Source organism: Pseudochaenichthys georgianus, chromosome 3 (genome assembly GCF_902827115.2).
Source record: "Pseudochaenichthys georgianus chromosome 3, fPseGeo1.2, whole genome shotgun sequence".
NCBI lineage: Eukaryota > Metazoa > Chordata > Actinopteri > Perciformes > Channichthyidae > Pseudochaenichthys > Pseudochaenichthys georgianus.
This window is the reverse complement of record NC_047505.1, coordinates 15,043,330-15,065,263: the sequence shown is the minus strand read 5'-3', so window position 1 is coordinate 15,065,263 and position 21,934 is coordinate 15,043,330. Positions and strand designations below refer to the sequence as shown.

At 38.8% G+C, this 21,934-nt stretch overlaps 3 protein-coding genes and 3 non-coding genes across 7 annotated transcripts in view; 2 read left to right on the top strand and 4 right to left on the bottom strand.

Annotated features, from left to right (window-relative positions):
- The first annotated feature begins 5,705 nt into the window (after positions 1–5,705).
- pole3 (polymerase (DNA directed), epsilon 3 (p17 subunit)) lies at positions 5,706–8,740 on the top strand. Its single transcript, XM_034105634.2, has 4 exons — positions 5,706–6,148; positions 6,732–6,817; positions 6,996–7,114; positions 7,435–8,740. Exons 1-4 carry the CDS (start codon positions 6,083–6,085, stop codon positions 7,611–7,613), a joined length of 450 nt encoding a protein of 149 aa, XP_033961525.1. The 5' UTR covers positions 5,706–6,082; the 3' UTR covers positions 7,614–8,740.
- Positions 8,741–11,220: 2,480 nt separating this feature from the next.
- Positions 11,221–14,591, bottom strand: rpl12 (ribosomal protein L12). The gene is made up of 6 exons (XM_034105392.2): positions 14,440–14,591; positions 13,082–13,155; positions 12,663–12,761; positions 12,472–12,553; positions 12,299–12,385; positions 11,221–11,373 (listed from the first exon to the last, which is right to left on the bottom strand). Exons 1-6 carry the CDS (start codon positions 14,474–14,476, stop codon positions 11,255–11,257), a joined length of 498 nt encoding a protein of 165 aa, XP_033961283.1. The 5' UTR covers positions 14,477–14,591; the 3' UTR covers positions 11,221–11,254.
- On the bottom strand, positions 11,488–11,615 carry LOC117444476 (small nucleolar RNA SNORA65). The gene has a single exon (XR_004551794.1). It is a non-coding gene; the product is annotated as a small nucleolar RNA SNORA65 (small nucleolar RNA).
- Positions 12,909–13,035, bottom strand: LOC117444464 (small nucleolar RNA SNORA65). The gene has a single exon (XR_004551788.1). It is a non-coding gene; the product is annotated as a small nucleolar RNA SNORA65 (small nucleolar RNA).
- Positions 13,247–13,374, bottom strand: LOC117444472 (small nucleolar RNA SNORA65). The gene has a single exon (XR_004551790.1). It is a non-coding gene; the product is annotated as a small nucleolar RNA SNORA65 (small nucleolar RNA).
- Positions 14,592–16,941: 2,350 nt separating the features above from the next.
- Positions 16,942–21,934, top strand: part of eprs1 (glutamyl-prolyl-tRNA synthetase 1) — a 31,327-nt gene continuing 26,334 nt past the window's right edge. Inside the window, exons 1-7 of one of the 2 annotated variants that reach the window (XM_034105371.2) lie at positions 16,942–17,122; positions 18,588–18,672; positions 19,591–19,690; positions 19,768–19,924; positions 20,703–20,839; positions 21,537–21,631; positions 21,726–21,852. In XM_034105371.2, coding sequence (XP_033961262.1) covers positions 17,080–17,122; positions 18,588–18,672; positions 19,591–19,690; positions 19,768–19,924; positions 20,703–20,839; positions 21,537–21,631; positions 21,726–21,852 — 744 coding nt within the window. In that variant the 5' untranslated portion in view covers positions 16,942–17,079. The remainder of the gene's footprint in view (positions 17,123–18,587; positions 18,673–19,590; positions 19,691–19,767; positions 19,925–20,702; positions 20,840–21,536; positions 21,632–21,725; positions 21,853–21,934) is intronic. The other variant, XM_034105380.2, reaches the window with a different exon arrangement.

Genomic DNA, 21,934 nt, shown 5'->3' with positions numbered 1-21,934 from the left:
AAAACGTTTGCCTTAAACTTCAATAACCCCCTCAAGCATTTATGACTGAATTCAAAAACACACCTTGTACTCTGTTTTATCTTTTTTTGTAGACAACCACATGACACCTGCTGCACAATACTTTTCTGATAGGCATACATCAACTTAAGTTAGCGTGACCTGCTTTGACTGATTATGTTAAAAGTAATATAAGTAGGCCTACATACATACAACAACAATTAATTAAGTTATTTTACAATCAGCTTGCAGCACAAAACAAGACGTGCAACAATAAATTGGTTCAATTCAAAGTCTGCATGAATATTGTGTTCTCCTGACTGAAAATAAATCTAAACATTTAAATAAAAAACTTAGCAGCTTTAGTGTAAGTTCAGCATTTATAGATGTATATGTCATTTTATAGGCATATCAACTTTTACCACTTTGTATCTCAAAATGTGAAGGGAACCAAATGATATTAAGAAAACACCTCTTATTGAATAAAGGATTTGGATGATAATTCATACCCAAATTCAGATTTAGCTTGTATTCTTCTTATTTTCAAACCAATCTGTTTTTCTTTACTTCCTCTCTTGAATATAACTTTGTCCCATTTTTATAATTCTTAATTTTTTCAATCCTCATGCTTTTATCTCTTTATTCTCTTTTTTCAAAAGACAAGGCACATTTGTGATTTGTATTTTTACTATATAAACACATGTTTCTAGGTCCTGTACAATTCCCTCTCTCTCTCTCTCTCTCTCTCTCTCTCTCTCTCTCTCTCTCTCTCTCTCTCTCTCTCTCTCTCTCTCTCTCTCTCTCTCTCTCTTCTTTGTTCCATTATATAATTGCTCATCAAGAAAGTTTAGCAGTTAAAATAAGTAGTTATTAAGTAGTTAAAATACAGACTCTATGGCTTTGTGGTCTGTTTTATACTGCTGTAGATGTTTAAGGTTGTGCTTCATTCTAAAGTGTTGGGCAGTTTGATCTACAGCAATGAATCATATTCTATAATATAATACTGTGTCACTCTGTATCCATCCATCCATCCATCTTCTCCCGCTTATCCGTGGTCGGGTCGCGGGGGTAGCAGTTCCAGCAGAGAGCCCCAAACTTTATTTTCCCTGGCGACATCAACCAGCTCTGACTGGGGGATCCCAAGGCGCTCCCAGGCCAGCGAAGAGATATAATCCCTCCACCTGGGCCTAGGTCTACCCCTTGGTCTCTTCCCTCTGCTCTGTATCCATGCATCTCTAAAAAGTTAACTTTTCATGCGTTTTTAGAAACAGAAACACCCCTTTCTTTCAGCTGTTGCAAATAATTTAGCTTTAAGAACTATATGTTTCTAAACACATAAAGAAACATACCATCCTTCAATTTATCCCTAAAATAAAAAACCGCTGGATATACGTTGTATTCACCGGACAGGAAGGAGTTGAAAAGCTGTGATCGGAAAAGTCACTGAAGTAAAAAGTACAATATTTACCTCTAAGCAGTAGTGCAGCAGAAGTTTTTAACTTTCATTAAATGGAAATGGTACGGATAATTGTAACTTCTGTTAGCACCTGTTTTTGGTTTTGTGTAAAAAGGTCAAAATAACACTGCCAACTATAGTGGCTGCAGCTGTAGTCAATTGAAGATTAAAGACTACAATTATCACAGTGAAAGTCTATAAAAAGACAGATATGGGCAACCTGTGTAGAACACATGGACAAGAAACAGTTCTCAAACTTTGTATTATTTCATGTTTATCATTCAAAAATAATAATAATTGTACCTCTGTTTTATTTGTTTTAACTCTTTTACATGACATTACATTGCATTTAGCTTGTGCTTTTATCCAAAGCGACTTACAATAAGTACATTCGACCAGGAAGATACAAACTTGAAGAAAACAGAATCATATAAGTACATCAGGTTTCATAGAGCCAAACATTTCAAGTGCTACTCAACTGGCTATAGATAAGCCAGTCCTTTATTAGTATATAAGTGCTTTGATAGTAATTCTATCGCTCGAAGTGGAGTCGAAAGAGATGAGTTTTCAGTCTGCGCCGGGAAGATGTGTAAGCTTTCTGCTGTCCTGATGTCAATGGGGAGCTCATTCCACCATTTTGGAGCCAGGATAGCAAACCCACGTGTTTTTGCTGATGGGAACTTGGGTCCCCTTCGCAGTGCGGGTGCAGCGAGCTGTTTGGCTGATGCAGAGCGGAGTGCACGTGCTGGGGTGTACAGTTTATCCATGTCCTGGATGTAGGCCTCTTGTCAAGGCCTACGTTCTTTTATACAAATGTTTTGAAAAAATTTCATTTTATTATGATAATCCGCACAACCTGAATGACATTGAACCAGCCTCATTAGCCATGGCACATAGTCAAAACTTTGGGTAAAAGTAATAACTTCTAAAGCAGTCTAAAATGGTTAAGAAACACATGAAGGAAATGTCTTTTGGGTCATTGTTTTGGTTTTATGTCCCACAATTTCAGTGTTTTGGTCTGAACGCTGATTGAAGTGGATTTTAGCAGTAGGTGTTCTTAAAAGCTCCACATTAGCTAAAGACACAGATATTTTATGCATCAGCATGGATGAATTATAACGGGGCACAGGGGCCCAAAGTGTCAGGGTCCCCTGGCCTTCATCATGACTTTTACTGCAGAAATGACTCGTAGTCACACACATACCAACCAGTAAGGGACTCAGAATTACAAAAGACTCACACCAAATATAAAACGGGCAAATTGTAGAGACACAAAATGAATACAGAAACTGTCTTGTTGTTAAGTGAGAGAGGTGGTGGGGCCTTTGCATGTCTGTCCTCATTATCGACCCATGTTCATCAGGTGGACATATACATCCAAAAGTATCTTCATGTGTTTATAAAAATGTATCTGTGAGTTTAAGAATAAAAGGCACATTTTGACATGTGCAAATCCTTTGTTGTAACGTTTTATATAAATGCATCAAAAACAAACTTTTTATACACACTTTAAATGGGTACCAAAACGCTGAACTAATAAACATGTATTCATTTTTTATGAGTTTACAAGTTTTTGGAAAACATATAATGTGTTATTCAATCCTTTTGTAGGGTTCTAGTAAGTTTAAAGGCATGTTCAAAGTTGGTGAAGTACCAATTAAAAGGTTTTTTATTAAGTTATTGGTGTATTTTTGTTGTTGTGGTTTTGCCATTTTTTTTATTTTTCTGAAAGAAATTGGTGCATTGGTGGATTGTAGTTGAACAGATAAGGCAATATTACTCCTCCTTTACTTCAAACATTCACTTCTGGTCTGACATATTTGGGAATTAAATTCACATCTGCAGTGAACTGACGACATGTCAGATGGACACAATGGAAGCGACTGTTCCAACAACACAGTTAGACCGGCTGAGGAAACTTTAGTATCCTGGAGCCCGGCGCAGAGAGCAGCAACAGAAGCTTGAACTTGGTGGGAGTAGACGCTCACCTTTCTTTGCATAGCTTACTCTACGGAGAGTTTCACAATGTGTGGGCTGCTTCACCTCCTTGCATGTGTAAGGGAACCAGCTGCCATGGAAACCACCTAAATACCCCTGACCTTCACCACTCTGTTAGTAATGAAGGTGTAAGCAGAGTTAAAAGTCTGTATGTTCAGGGTTTTAATATTCATCTGTACAATGAAAATAATGTGTGAGTGGGAGTTTATCACTTTAGGTGCCTCATGGTTTTAATGACGTTTTAATGTTTGCTTGTTAGAGCAGAATTTAATAGATCTCCGTCCACTCCAAAATACTGATGAGAAACTCACTTTCCGAGATTTCGGAAAAGGTCAGTCCATCTGTCTGGAATCTTAAGTCAGGAAAGCTCAAGCAAAAAATATATGGGGATTGCTGTGTACTTTGATGTGGAAAAGTTTTATGACATGTTATGGAAAGAGAGATTTCTTATTAAAATTATATTTAATAATGAAGTGTAAATGGTAGAATATACAACTGGGTGTCAGATTTGCTGTTTATAGTCAGAGGACAACGGGGTTAAGGTGGGTACAGAATTTTCGAATAAACGTATACAATAGTAATTACAATCCCGGCAGTGTGTGTACTCCACTGTCATTTACCATAATGATAAATTATATTTTAAACATGTTGAGAAAAACATGGGGAAATCACTTTATGCATATGATGGTGCAGTAGTAACCATGAAGTTATATGGACCAGTCCTTGAACAAGTCAAGGCAGTGAGATTGTTGCAGTTCTATTTGAAAAGATTGTGACAGATATCACAGAACATTTTTATTAAATATATACTGGGCTCTTATGATTGCAGTTCTAGATTATGGATGCATCGCGTATGTCTGCAGCAGAAAACAACCTTAAAAACCGTGATGTTGGGCAGGCTCAGACTCACCGAATTTGTAGTGTTAAACACATCACAATACAATGCAGGTTGAAATGGAGGAAATTCTGCGAAAGAAGTTGAGGGTCAAGATATTGGCAAATTGGGAAATCAAAGAGGACATGGTACATGGAATACTAGTAAAAATGAAAATGTCAGATCACCTTTCAGTTTGCACAGCAAAATTAGGGATATTGCTAGCATTGCAATGGTCTGAAGAATATAACCGACCCAATGTCCTAACAGCTTCTGTGCTTTCAAGCCTCAAATCTGGGGAGTTGTTATGCAGACAATATCGTCTACAAAATGTTGAATTTACTACTAAGATTGAACCTTAGTGATTTCCATGCTTTGGGGTGGAAGTAACGGTTCAAGGTTCAAGTATTTTATTGGTTATGCGTAGAAAATCTTAGGTCACAGGCTCCTCCAACAGTGCAACACAATAAAACTGAAAAAAACTGAAACAATTGTGCAAGTAAATACAAAAAGAAAAAAAGGGAAATAGTGGAATAGTGCAATAAGAGTCTTTATGCAAGTGATTGAATATGATATATTAGATAAATAATTTCTAAATTGCAGCCAGATTAATGTTGTTGCTGTTAAAGTGTTTAACAGTCGTGTGGGATGAAACTGTCCCTGAGTCTGGTTGTTTTAGTCCTGATGCTGCTGTACCGCCTGCCAGACGGCAGCAGACAGAACAGTTTGTTGCTGGGGTGATGGGGGTCTTTTGTAATCCTAGGAGGAAGTTAAATAACTAACTTAACACTCACTTAAATTACTTTAGTTTACAGACATATAAAAACCCTTTAGTAAAGCAAAATATAATATTATTATAAAATATTTTACATGCAAAACTTGGCAATAATACTGGGAGTGGAAGACATGTTTAGAGCATTCAAAAACATGTAGGGGGTAGGTGGAAGACAGAGCAGGAACCCAATAGAAGAGAAGGTCATGACCCATCCAAGAACAGGACACACATGACTAAATCAAACACTCGACAGAAAAGACTATACTAATAGATTATAAACACACTGTAATAAACCAGAACATGTCAAGCATGTGTTAAAGAGAGTTAATGACGTTGTTAACTGATGGAAAACTAAGCTTCACGTTGGGGGATTTGCTAAGGAAGATACATGAGAAATTATTCGGTTTGTTAAATACACAATATTATAAGCCAACAGAAACAATAGAGATAATTTAGTCGCAGTTTCTTTTATAATTGTATTTGTTTTTTTTCTGACGATCTACTACACCACACTCCAGTCCAACAGTGGCGGTAATGCACCTAATTGTTGTTAGCAGACGCCTTCCTCAACGACACAGAAGGTTTACGTAACTACGTACCGTCGACGTGCGTTACGCTGACGTCAGAGGGGTTGTAGTTGAAAGTTGACGGAGGAGGGCTCGTGCTTGGAAGGTTCGCGGGAAACATCCAAACAAATCTGTTCTATTGGAAACGCGAGCGGCTTCAAACTCAATTTAAACTTATATATAAAATTGAAAACTATCAACCACACTGATAATAAAGTCTTCTTCAAACGTGGTACTAATATTACTAAATATTACTTTGAAACTGAACGAGCTATTTACATTAGCTAGCTACTTTAGGCAGCTCCAGGCTAACACAACAGTGCTAATCTGTGAACACGAGAGGTAACGGTAATCCGGACGGGGGAGTTAACGGTGCGAAGACGGCGGGGTGAAGCACTCGGTAACCGGCGAGAGACATGGCAGAGAAACCCGAAGATCTAAACCTGCCCAACGCGGTGATCACCCGCATCATCAAGGAGGCGGTGAGTGGATACATAAGAAGTACTCCTCTCGGAGCGTCAGAATAATAATACTATTAGTGTAAAATAAAATTCACAAGTTATAATAAAATAGTACTAGTAAAAGTCCCGTGTGACAAGAGGGGGAGAAAGTCATCAAATATTTTGTTTAAGTGAAAATATTATCACTGAAGTGTAGATATAAACAATAATACAAACATTTTCCTAAGTACAAGTATAAAAAAACAACATTAAAGTTTTATATTTACATTTTATATGTATGTAAACTTAAATATGACACCTAGTTATATATTCTTCATGGGAACTTCTTGTACCAAAATGTAAATGTGAAATAATGTTTTATATTTCAATATCAGTATCCAATACTTGCTTGAATGTACCATATTAAATGGTGAAAAGTAACTTACTGTAGCTGTTTTGGAACTTTGGTTTTTTGTTTTTCTTAAAAAAATAACATTTAGTTGTAACTGATTACCTTTTGCATATGTTGTTAATGTTCCTAATGTGCTTGTTTTTCTGATAAAATGAATATATCCTGCAGCCTTGAGATGCTCTAACTCATCCGCACCATTTGTTTTCCCCACAGCTCCCAGATGGGGTTAATGTGTCGAAAGAAGCCCGGAGAGCCATATCCCAAGCTGCCAGTGTGTTTGTGCTGTATGCAACGTCCTGGTAAGGATAAACAAACTCACTTAGAAAAAATCACTCGAGTGTTGATTCACAAAAAACAGTTCAAGAAAAAAAAACGTAATATAACTTTCCAGTAAGGTTTAATACCGTGAATATTATTTGTGACATTCCTAATTTTACCTCTAATTCAATAAAAATGTTTTTCTGTTTTTTGTTCCAGTGCAAACAACTTTGCCATGAAAGCCAAAAGGAAAACTCTGAACGCAGGAGATGTTTTGTCTGCGATGGAGGAAATGGAGTTTGAACGATTCCTGGAGCCTCTTAGAGAAGCTCTAGAAGGTCAGTACGTCACTTTTAAAGGGAAAATATAATGTTAATTTCAGGCTCATCCTCACTGCCACAGTCACTTTTCCATAAAAACTCCACAGTCTTTTTATAAAAGGCATCTTTGCGTGTTTATAAATTAGGCCCCTGATGTTTTTCACTCTTTAGTGGATATTTAAATCACATGATTTAATTATCAAACTCTTAATTTTGCTTTTATTTATGTTCAAATTGAAAATATGTTAACGATATAGATGGAAATACACCTATTGAGACCAACATCTAAGATTTCCAGAATGTTTGTGTAATACACAAATGTTTTTATTCTTTTACAGTGTACAAGAAGGGCCAGAAAGGAAAGAAGGAGGTGTCTGAGCAGAAACGTAAAGACAGAGAGAAGAAAACTGACTCTGAGAACGATAAGAGCAGGGAGGAGGAAGAGGAGGAAGAGGAGCGCATGGACGAGGAACCTGAAGCCGAGAATGAGGCAGAGGAGGAAGATGTGGAGAACTGATGATGACACAAACAACAATACACTCCCATCACTCTCCTGGGCGTGTTGCGTTCAAGTGACACTCAGTCAGCATTGAGCAAAACTGAATCAATTCCTCCAGGTTCAGTGAGCCAACAATGGGTGGAGGTTCAATTCTAAAAAGGGCAGCTGCTGTCTTCAGCACAAAGAAACAACAACTACGTTACGCACTTCCTGATATTTTGTCCTTTTTGGTATTTATTTGTTGTATATATCTGTCACCTTTTGATACACTGTTCTATACAGTAAAGGATATACAGTAGTAAGTGTCCGTTGACAGAAAGTTAAATTCAAAGTGACTGATTCTGGCTCATTGGATTTATATGCTCTTGTATATGAGCTTTTCAATCTATATACTAAATTGGCTGACGGGCAATGACATTACAACGGCCTAAGACACTTCCAGGAGAAACGTGCTGTTCATTCATAGACAATGCAAAGAAAAGAAAAGAAATATGCCAAAACGCATGAAAATGAAGAAACATCTTGTCCAACTTGACAGCACGTGCGCCGCATTTATTTGCTCCGGGCCCAGCTGTGTGCTTCAATTGTTTGTGTGCCTGGTTTCCGTTGCGTTTTGAGCTTCTTGCGGCGTTTTTTATTTGAAGCATTTTGTTTTTCTGCGTTTAGTTTATGCAGCACTGTCTGTTAGTTAACAGTGTGTATGTTTCGTCAAGTCTAATGGAAGTGTTTTGGGCCGTTGGCTCTCAAAACATAGGGCGTAGTTTGACACGTTTTCCAGTTATGAATAGATTAAAGTATTTGATCGTGGCAGCATTACTGTGATACCCTCAATTAAGGAACAGCCTTTTATTTATTCCACAAAAGCTCCAAATAAAAATAGATTCAAATAAGACATGTTTGATAAAAGTAACAAAAAAACTGCCCTGAAATTTGCTACTAGCTTAGGGTACGAAATCACACTCTAGTTTGGAAGCTAGCATCACAGTTTTGTATTTTGCCATAACACAGTTCAATTTTTGTGGACTACATGACTTCAGTATAAAGAGATGCACCTGTGTTTGTTCAATTTTTGAACCATTTATACTTTTGTAGAATTGTAAATGACTGGTTGAAATTTTCAATAAATCTTTTGTATTAAAAGTGCACATTGACTCGAGTCCTAAATCACCCACCAGTTTGTATTCCCCTCGCTGCGTTTGTTTACAAGTCATGTTGAAATATTGTTAGTGATTCTTTATCAAATGTCAGTTTAAGTGATAAATCATGGCATTTTGATTTAGTCAAAATTAAATAATTTCTTAATAAATGGAATACGCCATCTTTGTCATGATGCAAGTGACACGTTTCTAGATGGTGGGAGGCCTTTTACATGCTTTGAAAGGACTTTAAAAATGTAAAATCTGTAGTTAAAAGGTTACTGTACCAGACCCCTATAGCCTTATGTTCCTCAGGCTGCTGTAAGCCTAACACCTGAATGAGTTATGTTGCATTATGGGAAATGTAGTCACCAGATCTGAAATAATCAGTCTGGGGTCTCCAACCTTTCTCCACCTGAGAGCTACTTTGAATAAATGAAAGTGCATCATATCGCTTACATTTATTCACATAGCACTCATCAGTTGAATTAAGCTACTTTTGTGTGAAATTACAATACCTAAAGCTTATCTAAAATCTTAACTTCACATCAAGGTCCAAGAAAACGACAATTTCTCACACATTAATATGGACAACATTGTAAGTACTTCACTGAAGATTCACATAAATGTCCAAGAGAAAAATACAATGTTTTCACTTCTTATTATGGCCCACATAGTAAATACATCGCCTTAATCACCACCTTGCAAGCATCTTATGGCACGTGTAAAATAAGTGTTACAGTTAGTGAGATGACTGGCGCTGCATGGAGTCCACCATAGAGGTGTATGCTTGAGTGTACCCACTTAGGTTCACTCTAATAGTCATTTACATGTTCATCAGTCAGTCTTGTTCTCTATTTAGATTTCATGCCAGAAAAAGCTGCTTCACAAAGGGATGTAGAGCCAAATAAAGCAGACATGTTCAGTGCTACTTGGTGAATGTTCTTATAGTTTTCTGGGTCTACAAGGCTCCAGAAATGTTGTGAGTTTTGCGGAGACTTCAGCTGAACATTATTTTGGAGATTTGTAACCTCCATCTCCACAGGATTGACACTGAACAGTGCAGCCATATTTTCTTGGTCTTGACATTAAATTGTATAGGTCTAGCCTCCCTATGTCTCTGACATTTTTTTCCAATGCTTCTGCAGTCTAGCTGCAGCTTCAAGCAACGGTCTTCTGTAAAAAAAAAGGACACTGAATGTCCTGAATGAGGCATCACACACATGACTTGAGTTTGAACACAGCAGACAACAGGAGTATTTACAACAGCATTATAAAAACAAAAATAGTGCATGTGGGTGCACACTTACATTCTCTGTCTTACAGTTACATGAATCCCATAAATGTATGTGATTAAGTTAGCTTCATCATCTCAATCAGTGATTAAGTGAATAATAAAGTTTCTATCAGGTGACTATCAGCCTGTCACTCTTATTACTAGTTATTTTTCAGGAGGGGGCGGGGTTTGGATGAACGGAGAGGAGACTGATTGCGTTAGCTTTCCTCCTGCCTTCACACACTTTACACGTATTTATCAACTGAAAATAGCAAGAGGACATTCATACTCTGCAATCCAATACTTTATTAAATCCACCAAAAACCTGACATTACGATAACGAGTGTTTTTCAAAAACACAAATCCCTGCTGTGTGTCTGAGCCGCGGACTGATACAGAGCGGGTCATTCTGCCGTTGGTTCTGGACTGGTGTTGGTGGAGAAAGCGGACTGCTCCATGTGTGGTGTCGCTGTGCCGCTGTCACATCTGCTCCTTGATCTCTGCGTCACGGACCAATTTTATAATTGTGTCACAGAAACAATTCTAAAATAAAAACACTTTATTGTCCAGCCGTGGCCGAAAAATCAAGAAGCAACGTTACTACGCTATAATCGATAATCGAGCGGCGAGCTACTGAAAAGATGCCCGCGAGCTACGTGTTGGAGACCCCTGGGAAGACATTCTTTTTAGACAAGACTGGCATTAGTGTAACATTTTTGTACCAACAACCCATTACAGCTCTAACCTATAACACACTATCGAAGGGCCAATAGTGTTTTGTCAGTTTATCTTCACAGTCTACTGTATATGTTCTACTTTTAAATGCAGTTTTATTTCAATTGTTTATTTTTTACTTGCGAGCAATGCAAAATTGTTATACTGCTGCAAGGAAAACATTTCCCAATATGGGATCAATAAACCACAATATCCAACATTTAAAATAGTTAACTTAACTCCTAGGAACTTCTTTTACAATCTGACCAACTACTTTGTACACAGCACTGTTCAAATGGCAAGTCATGTTGACAAAAATGTCCCCAACTAAGTGTGTACAATAGTCAGAGTTGTTAAAGCAGTTCAGTTCTAAGGCCAAAGTTAAGGCTCTGTAATATTTTTACAGCATTACAAGTGACATGGTTCAGTAATTGATATACTTTCCCAGAGTTTATGCATCTTGAGCATGAATAGTGTAAAAAAGGTGCAACACAAAGAGTTACGTTTGTGAAAACTTTATTGTTGTCACGCATTTACTCAGATGGACACTCGATTTTGCCGCCGTTGATATCATCGATGACATCGTGGGGATGACGACCATCAATGGTGCAGCCGACAGACTGAGCGGTACCGAGGATCTCTTTGATGGTTCCTGGAGAGACGATACATATTGTCAAAAGCTATACAAGACCATAAACCAGTCATTTAGTTTACAGCTCATAACTATTCACAACATGTTGAAATAACTGATCAAATCTGCAGGTTTATTTGTTCCAGTCTTTTCGGCACAAAGTTGTCCATGGTTTTCGGGCATCCCTGTTTCCTAAAGCCGGGTCACTCTTAGCCTCCACTGGATTATACTCAGTCACTCTGACAGACAGGCATAGTGGCGGGAGGCTGACAACCTTACTAGTAATGTTTAAAATACAGGAATGTTTGCTTTAAAGGTGGGGTAGGTAAGTTTGAGAACGAATTTGAAAATACACAACCGGAGAAAATCTGCCACTTCCTTATAGAGCCCCTCCTCCAACACACACGAACGCGCACATGACCAATAAGGGCACATGACCAATGAGGGCACGAGATAAGTGTGTGCCCCGATGGCAGGCTGACAGGCAGGTAGGCCATCCAATCCGTTTAGCCAGCCCTGCTATGGATTGGTTGTACTTTTTACAGTATGACGGCTTCTACAGATGACATTTTTTTAATGGATTTTTTGTCAAAGCACTTCAGATATTCATTGCCATCTGGATGTTACGAGCATTCCATGGCATATAACAAAAAGTGTATCTCGAGCCGGTTTCTGAAACTTACCTACCCCACCTTTAATGCCCACATGTTAACACAACTGTTATCTTTGAAGCATAAATAAGGTGAGGTCAAATCAGTGGCAGTAATCTGTCATATTTTACACCGTAGAACAAAATGTGAAAAGACAAAAGAAATGACAGGCTAGAGGACCTGATGTGGAAGAGTTTCAGGGTTTTAAGACTCATTCCTGCACCTCTTTATAAATTGGCCAACTTGCATTTCAAATGTTAGAAGTACAATTCAGAGTTAAGAGATGTATTTCTTACCAGAGAGCTCTCTGGCGATGGAGCGAGGCCTCATGGTGCGAGCGACGGTCAAAATTTCCTCAAAGGTAACAGACCCACTGTGCTTGACTGTAAAGCAGAAGAGGGGAGCAATGAGTCAATGAACATTAAATCAATGTGTGCTTTTTAATACTTTTCTAAAGAAGGTCACTTACTGTTCTTGACCTTCTTCCTGTCACGAGGAGGCTCCTTCAGAGCCTTGATGATCAGAGCAGATGCAGAGGGAACGACCTCAACCTTAGGAAAGCAATGATAATACAGAACAGTCATGACTACTGCCAGTCATCCTATTACCTCCACATCATTGGTGTAATGTATAGATATTGCAGTTTGGACATAGACTTACCGCTGCCTGTCTGTTCTGGATAGTCAGCTTCACAGTGATCCTCAGGCCCTTCCAGTCACCGGTGGCCTTGGCAATGTCATCACCAACTTTCTTGGGAGACTGTTGAGGAAAAGTGGTTGAGAAGCTTACAACTGATGAAAGGAAAAAAAACATTTAAACTTCACACACAAAAGGTGCTAAAAAAAAGTACCACTAATAAAAAAAACACTTCAAAAGATAGTGCATTATAGCTGTGCCATCCTCAGTTTGTGTTCCAGACTTTTCGGCACAAAGTTGTCCATTGTTTTCGGGCATCCCTGTTTCCTAAAGCTGGGTCAATCTTAGCCTCCACTGGATTATACTCAGCCACTGACAAGACAGGCATAGTGGCGGGAGGCTGATAGTTTTTAAACCAAGATGCATTTCTATTTCAAACTCACCAGACCCAGGGGTCCGATCTTGGGGGCCAGGGCTGATGTTGCTCCAACCTCTCCTCCAGTGCATCTCATGTACACTGCAAGAAAAAGAAGAGACACTGAGCACAATCCAATTAATTATCCACAAAACGTACTGACAAGTGAGTAAACCGGTCCGGTTGCAGCTTTATTTGTTCCAGTCTTTTCGGCACAAAGTTGTCCATGGTTTTCGGGCATCCCTGTTTCCTAAAGCCGGGTCACTCTTAGCCTCCACTGGATTATACTCAGTCACTCTGACAGACAGGCATAGTGGCGGGAGGCTGACAACCTTACTAGTAATGTTGGTTAAAAGACAGGAATGTTTGCTTTAATGCCCACATGTTGACGCCACTATTTGATGCATAGAAATAATAGCTCTAGCCTATCAATTAACTATGTCATGGTGAGCAGCTAAGGACATTGTGTTTAGTAGTCCACTTTAGTCTTAATTTGGCATATTATATGTTGTAAAACAAAATGAATGTCCCATTTTGTATTAGAGAAACATTACATTTTGCCATCTGAAGTAATAAAGCTCAACAGGAATCATTCTGGGAACAGGGGTGGATTTGGAAGTGAGTCCCAAACATCGACTAAAGCAATTTAACTCTATTCACACCTCGCTCACTAATGTTAAATGCAACATACACGTCCAATATTGACCGATCACACCAAATTGAAGCAAAACACGATTTATATTCTTATGATACAAGACTCATTGTTATCATATTATAATTTCCCTGAGATGAGTATTGCACTGAACATTTACAAATCCAATCACTTAGTTTTTTAGTATATGAATACCCAACATTGCTATAATATCTTGATAAATCAAATCAAGACAGCAGGACGCAATACAATATGAAAGTGTATTTACAATAATGGGCATCGTCATTTGTAAAACCCTTCAGGCTATAATTCTCAAAAAGGAACTGTAAATAAAATGCATCAACATTACTTGCGTCAATAAGTCAAATTAAAATCAGTCCATAAAACAAATGAATACATTCAAACAAGTCAAATAAGATTACGAGGCAAGGTAAATTAGCTAACGCAGCTAACGTTAGCTAGTACTCTAGCACGTGGTTCCCATGTAGCCCACACACACACACTGGCAAACCGTCACAAATCACTCACACTGCAACTGGAAAATATAATTTAAGCATGCAATAATACAAGTCCAAATTATTTCCCCGTTTCTCGTCGCTTTTCGTGCCCCAACTTTACCGTTTTCTTTAGGCCGTTCACAGGCCGGCAGACACGGAGACAGCCGTCAGAGAACGACTCCATCTTGCTGTGAACAAGACTCTGCTTTTATTACCCAGGTAACACTGAAAACATACCAACTTTAACCTCGCTGGGGTCGAATTTGGGAGGCATGTTGCGTGTTGGTTGAGTTCAGCTTGCGTGAGGGTGTCGGATGAACCCGGGCTCGGGACGACCGATTACTGTTGCACCTTCACCGTTAAAGGGAGAGAAAGAAAGACCGATTTAAGGCCGCGGATGGGTTTTTATAGCACCACAAGTATCGCGAGATCTTTGGCTTCAGTCCATGACGTACATACAATGAATGACATGGTTGGTTGTGGCAGGCTTTATACTTTCGTACATATAACTACAGTGGTGGAGAAATTCATCAGAAGATGTACTTTAGTAAAAGTATTCATACCACGGTGTGAAAACAAGTATTAGTCATTCATTGTAATGTTATTTAAGTTCAATATGCAAGAACAATTAGGAAAATGTAGCTGAAGTATTCCTAAATCATTTGATTGGTTTATAAGAATAGTTAAAAGAGTGAAAAGTCATGATCACAACTATAACCTAAACTTAATTTAAAATGTATAACAATTATGAAAAGGAAAAGCTGAATATCTTTACATTTGAAAAGATTGAAATATAACATGTTTGTTACATCAATAATGACTTCATTCATCGACAATATAGTTTCAGCATTAGTTGTCCAAACTGTTGGTTAGTTTAATTCATCAGATAACATCACCATTTTATAAACTGTTATAATGTTTTTGTATGCAAACATCGTGTAACCTTACGTAGCTGTCAGATAAATGTATTGGAATAAAACATACTGAACTGTAGCGGAGTGAAAGTGTAAAGGGTTTTTAGAAGGACATGTTCAAGAAATTACACAAGTCAACTTTACATTTATGAGTAAATACACTTTTTTCTCCATAAAGCCCACTAGCCCAGCCTTATGAATTCTCCCACTTTTTCCTTTGAATGGCAATGGTACATTTTTTGTCAAGGAATGATGAACAAGAATGTGATGAGCACAATGTTCATTTATTTTTCTATGATTCCCATTAGCTTCCATCAAGTGGTCGCTATTTCTCCACAAAAGCAGTAACAATAATATCGATAAGGATGTAAGTCAAAAATGTATATCCAGAATAAACCTACATTTTCACTGTGGGCCAGGCCCGGTTCCAGAACAAAATGACTCAGGGTGCATCTGAGATTAGAGAGGGTACAGTGGTAAAGTGCTATTTTTATAAGTGGGGAGTGGACCTAACACACTCTAGGGGGGTCCGGGGGCATTTTTTTTGTAATATTGAAGTTCAAAGCATCAATCTGGTGCACTTTGAGAGCAAAATGAAGAGATCTATGGATCTGTGCTCTTTGCATGATTCATGCTTTCCCAGTCTCTTATCACGTACAACAGCATGGCGCCAGTTGTCGTAGCCAGTTGTGGTGAAGGCATCTGACATACTTGAACCGAAATGTCTACATGCAAAGCAGAAGATGGCATCTTTTTTAGAGCCAATCTCTGTTTTGAAACCATGAGCTGCAAAATGAGTGCCTTACCCCACTGTACAGGCGAGTTGGGTACTTTTTTAAATATACCTGGGCAGACTCTGTTTTGCCGAGGTCCTCTGGCACTTGCGGGCCGCGAGGGGTGGTAGTGTTTGGGGCAACAAAGACGGCTGCTCCGCCTCCGTGGGCGAGGCGGGCAAAGCCGACGAGTCGGGCGGGAGGACGTTAGTGTCCACGACAGTGGCCGTGGGTAACGTAATGTCCCCATGATCTGAACTGTTATTACCTCCAGTAGATGCAGTGTTACTGCTGGCGATTAGGGCTGGTTGTTTTAACCATTTTCTGATGTCCATCACCGACTGCTGTGTAAGCACCTTGCAGATGACAAACGCGATGATGTTACTTACCGTTTAAATTGACCAAATAAATGCAGCAGACAATGTTATTTAACCACAATTACAATTTATTTTATTTCAACTATATTCTTCTTCTTCTTCTTCTTCTTCTTCTTCTTCTTCTTCTTCTTCTTCTTCTTCTTCTTCTTCTTCTTCTTCTTCTTCTTCTTCTTCTTCTTCTTCTTCTTCTTCTTCTTCTTCTTCTTATTCTTCTTCTTCTTCTTCTTCTTCTTCTTCTTCTTCTTCCTACTATTATTATTGTTATTATTATTGTTATTATATATGTAATATTTTTGACTTTTCATTTTTTTGACTTTTCATTTTTTTTTTTACTTCAAATGAGGGTGCATAACGACTCAACTGAGGGTGCAATGCTCCCTTATGCACCCCTGTAGAACCGGGCCTGCTGTGGACACACGTTCAGATAGACGGCTGATTAGGACCAGAAGAAAAACGGGAGAGTATTGAATTGAAAAGCAAACAAACGTAAAATCCAAAAAGCAAACATTAAGTTAACAACTTAAAATAAAAAATAATGGGGCCCCAGAATTAAAGAGTCCCGGAGGCTCCTGGTTTGTGCTCGTGTTTTGTGTCTGTGTGTTCAGCTCCTGAACAGTTGGTGGCAGTGTTGCAGCAATAAGTGGTTGGTTAGCAGTGACAAAAACAAAAGAAGTCCCATCCTCTCATGCTTTGCTGCTGCTCAGACTCTAGATCCCCGGGGTGCTGCTCGCTGTGGAGAGTAGTCTTGGCTGTCTGCTGTTAGGTTTCTTGTGAAAAGGCTTTACCACCTTTGTGGAAGAAGGATTTCACATCATGGCGTTAAACCTCACCATCAACATGAGCAATCCGCCTCTAGGTGAGTTTCAGCATGAATAAATACTTGCTCTTTGAGTCCTGTGCATGAATGTAGTGACAGCTGACTAGCTAGCACTGTTACGTGTCATCCCAACAAACGAGACAAACTATATTTATAAACTCTCCCTCAATGTTTTTTCATCGTATGTAATAATAATATAGATATAAATATCTCTTATAAAGTGAGACAATTGACCAGTTGCTAGGATTTGCTTGATTCGGAAGATATGAAGACACAGACCCATTGAAATACAATATTGAAAGTTAATATTATTGTTAGAAGTTGTAAACCAGCAGAATAACGTGGCTAATATTTGCAACTCAACAATGGAATGAGTTTGGAACCAGCCAAGTTGTTTATTTTGCAATAAAGGCTACGTCTGTAACATGACCTATATGAAATAAACCTGGTATGGCAGTATGTCCTTATAAGTTCAAACTGGGTGTGTAGTTAGCTAACAAGCTAACGTTAGCAAGCTTGCCGTCGTGGCACTGAAACACAGCATGTGGACAGTTCGTTAACATGTCCTTTTTAATGACAGCAGCTACCTTTAAATGTTAATATTCCACATTTGAACGTTCACTATGGCATGCATATACCCATGCAAAAAGTCATCACGAGCTTGGAAATGCACATGACCAAATAACACACATTTATTATGAGCAGTTGACACGATGACACTAGCTAAAAGGTTAGCTGAGCTTGTCGGTTTAGGTAAATACATACTTAGTTACATGTCTATAAAAAGTATCTAGCGTTGGGTGAAACTTGACATATTTTATTGATATTGGAAAGTATTCTGTGTTAAATACATTCAGAACAAGGCTTTCCTGAGTTTAGTATGCCATTGCTTTGTACTACAATGAACTGACCCACTAGCTTTGACAGCGGGTAATAGCGCCTCTTGCGTGTATACAGAGTACAGCAGGCTGATGCAAGCAGCTGAAACGTGGAAGGTTGTATTGGAAATGTTATTTTTTTATTAATTTTTTGCAACCTGGTTTATTTTCGTTTTAACACCAGCACTTGACCTTAAAAGTGTAATACTGGGCAGCCTTGGTCAATTGTTTTCTTCTGTAGAAAACCCGTTACCTGTGTTGATATTAAGTCCATGGCATTACAAGAATGTTTATGCAAAGACTCTTGAGTCCTGACATGTTGAAAACCAGTTTTAGGAAAGCAGTACTTCTATGAAAGGGGCAGGTCACATAAAACACTGCAGTGTAGAGGACCAGTTCAACTGGTTCACAAATGTTCTGTGAAGATTGCCTGCAGTCATACAGGTTGTTATGTTGCACTCAAGTCATAGATAGATAGATAGATGGAAGATAGAGGGGCCAAACCTATTTAAAGAATACAAAACATCCAGGTGCCTTTTAACATAATCTTTCTAGATGCAGTTGGTTTATTCTTTTAGGCCCAGTCACAACTATCAAAACACTAAATTGTTTCCTCTCCCCTGCAGGAGCGCTTCTGGCAGCAGAGCATGTGAAGGCTAGTGTGCAGTTATCAGTGGAGGAAGGCAAAGACACCCGGCTTCAAGTCTCTGAGTAGGTAGCACCATTGTTTCAAACTGCTGAATGTGCTTAAAGTAATACTTTCAATATTTTTATATCTCACCCCGTGTTACTCTTGAGTTTGTGAAGAAAACATTTTCTCGCATGCCATTCTTTATGAAATGAATTAAATGTGGTTATAAACCAAACTCTCACATAAAACAACGTATGCAGTATACTCCAAATCTCAATGATTACTGTTTTCCAAACATGTGAATTTCTTTTGATAAACCCTACTTATTTTAAAGCCTTCTGCATCAACAGTTTGCGCAGGCGTGCTATTTTCCGTTTATGCTAGGGTGATTGAAATGCTAAGTAATGGAGATTATACTGCACAAGTTGTGTGGAAGTTTTTATTTTGATGTTTTGATATATTCTTGATTTTTCTAACCAATCCTTTTTCACATAATTTGATCAAGAAGGTTTTTGGAATATTCGTCAACAGTGAGAATTAAGAATTAAAGCAACTGCCGCATACATTACTTGGTAAACTGGTGCCCATGTCCTAGGGCTTAGTCCCTGCTGGAGCAAAATCAGATCAGAAATTCTTTATCTGTCCCGCAGCAGAGATATTTACAGTTTTAACAAAAGAGATAAAAGGCAAGAGTAAAAATAGCGGACTTGCATATAAAATACTGAGGCAATCACATATGAATACAAATAAAAACAAACAAAAAACTGGTTCAAATCCGGCCCGTGGACTCTCTCCACATGGTAATAAAGGCTAAACTGGCCCAAAAATAAGCTGAGAAATTAAAGATTTAAAGCTAACACATTGTGAGTTGCTGATATGAAAATGATAATTTAATGGTTGAAGTGTTCCTTTTTTAAATATCATATGTAGAAGGTATGTGTGCTATAGGATTAGAATGTTCTAATTCATTTCTACTCTGTTCTCTTTCCTTTCCTCAGTGCGATCCAGTTCAATGACACCAACTCTATCAGTCGGTACCTGGCCCGAGTGGCTCCCGCTCTTGGCCTCTACGGATCCAACATGATGGAGCAGACCGAGGTGTGTGCTTTTGTGTGTTAGTGATTTTCTGTTGTGTTATTAAGAGTGGTTTCCTCATTCGAAATACTGTCTGGTAGGTGGACCACTGGCTGGAGTTCAGCGCTCGGCGTCTGTGTGGTCAGTCTGGTGTGAGCGCGGCGCTGGGGGAATTGGATAAGGCTCTTTCTCTGCGCACCTTCCTTGTCGGACAATCTGTCACTCTGGCTGACCTGTCTGTGTGGGCTGCCCTCAAAGGTCAGTACCCTGCAGGATGTACCAGTGCCAGAGAGTGGTGCAGAGATGAAGTCTTTTTTTATAGGCCCTGCTGGAGGTTAACATTGCAAGAGGTCCCTCGACAAAAAACAATTTTTCCATTGGATGATTGCAGAAAATCAGCCTCGACGCCATCACAGGTTTATGATACTTCGTATTGTGTTCAGCAGGATAATCCTCACCTATTGCCTCTGCTTTTATCATTTTCGGATCGTAAATGCAAAAGTAAAATCGGCAGATGTAAAAAGCTTACTTTGGGCTATAAATGAACAACCTCTCAGCTAAACGCGGTTAATGTTTGCCGTGATGCAGTTAGAAGTCTCATTTACATACTTGTTTGCAACCACCATTTATTATACACAAGTTCAGGACAAGAATTAGAGCAGGAGAATGACAAACAGCAAAAAAGAAAATGCAAGACATAAAATTAAAGAGCAAATATAGAGTTAGCAACTTCGGACATTAAGGAGAATTCGAAGAATTACTGGCGTATTTTATCTCGTTGTACAAAATGGCCAAATCTCTTACGCCAGACCTTATTTTAGGCATCTAACCAAAATCTTTGAGTTGAACCAGAAGTTGTAAAGGGCTGACTCATTCCCTGGTTTTTATTAGAATCAGAATTCCTTTATTAGTCCCGCAGCAGGGACATTTACAGTGTTTTAGGACTCATTCCTGCACCACTCTATTGTCCCTGTCTGTGTTGGTGTGGAACATGTGTTGGAAGGCAGCCCTACAGGTTGTGGTCGTTTCTCTGCAGGTCACGCGGAATGGCCGAGTCAGGGCAAAACCTGTTCCCACGTCAACCGCTGGTTCTTCTTCCTGAGCTCTCAGGTTCCCTTCACGGCTGTGGGTAACAAATATGCCAGCAAGAATGCTCCAATGACCAAATCCAACGTAAGTGTCATTTCAGATATAATGTGCTTTAATGTTTCTAACATATGTTAAAAATCAATGTCATCAATGTGAAGTAAGGCAGGGCTTACACAAGCGTTTTGCACTGTGAGGAATCTGAATTGATAGTCACACTGTCTTGATGAAACCACTACTCATTCTCCACAAATTAATCAGTTGGTCATTGTGATTGTGATTAGTGACAAACAGCTGGCAACTAACCATTATTTGATTCGATTAATTTGAAGATCATTCCCTGGTTAAATTAATGAATCTTTTGGTACATTAAATGTCAGAAAATAGTGAAGAATTTCCATTTCAGTTACTAAACGATCCAACATCTTGTTTTTGTTATTACAAAGGCGCTATGCGGACACGGGACCTAACACAGGAAATTCCCGCTTTTTTAAAAATAATTAATCTTTCATCAAAATAGTAACTATTTCTGCTAAGTACATTATCTTTTATTTAGCTGACACTTTTATCCAAAGCAACTTGCAAAAAGTGTATTCAACCATGAAGAAACAAACTCAAAAACAAGAATCCTGCAGGTAAATGATTAGTCGAAATGTTGCAGCTCAGCTCAGTTTGTTGATTTTTTTAACCCAACCGGAACTTGCTTTGGTGCAAAACAGAATAAGTAAAAGAAAAAGGCAGCTGTGCTGATGTTTTCCTGACTGTTTGTGTCTCTGATCAACAGTCGGATGAGAAGAAGCAAGATGTCGGCAAGTTTGTGGATCTACCAGGAGCTGAGATGGGCAAGGTGGTGGTTCGATTCCCTCCTGAGGCCAGCGGGTGAGGCTTTATATCCACTTGAAGAGGAGTCCAGATTATGCATGCTCTTTAAGTAGCTTACCTAAACTAAATGTTTCCTTCTCTCTGTGAATAGATACCTTCACATCGGCCACGCCAAGGCTGCTCTGCTCAACCAGCACTACCAGGTCACATTTAAAGGCAAGCTCATCATGCGCTTCGACGACACCAACCCTGAGAAGGAAAAAGAAGACTTTGAGAAGGTAAAACACTCAAAAAAACATGTCAATTAGTTAATCTTTCCATACTACCTGTCAAAGAAAGATTTTTCAGTTCTTATTTCCT

Coding starts and splice junctions, on each gene's coding strand:
- rpl12 (XM_034105392.2), bottom strand. CDS start 14,476: ATGCCTCCCAAATTCGACCCCAGCGAGGTTAAAGTTG. Junction 12,762..13,081: donor AGATCGGACCCCTGGGTCTG/GTGAGTTTGAAA, acceptor TTTCCTCAACAG/TCTCCCAAGAAAGTTGGTGA. Junction 12,554..12,662: donor TCCAGAACAGACAGGCAGCG/GTAAGTCTATGT, acceptor TGCTTTCCTAAG/GTTGAGGTCGTTCCCTCTGC.
- pole3 (XM_034105634.2), top strand. CDS start 6,083: ATGGCAGAGAAACCCGAAGATCTAAACCTGCCCAACGCGGTGATCACC. Junction 6,149..6,731: donor CCCGCATCATCAAGGAGGCG/GTGAGTGGATAC, acceptor TTTTCCCCACAG/CTCCCAGATGGGGTTAATGT. Junction 7,115..7,434: donor TCTTAGAGAAGCTCTAGAAG/GTCAGTACGTCA, acceptor ATTCTTTTACAG/TGTACAAGAAGGGCCAGAAA.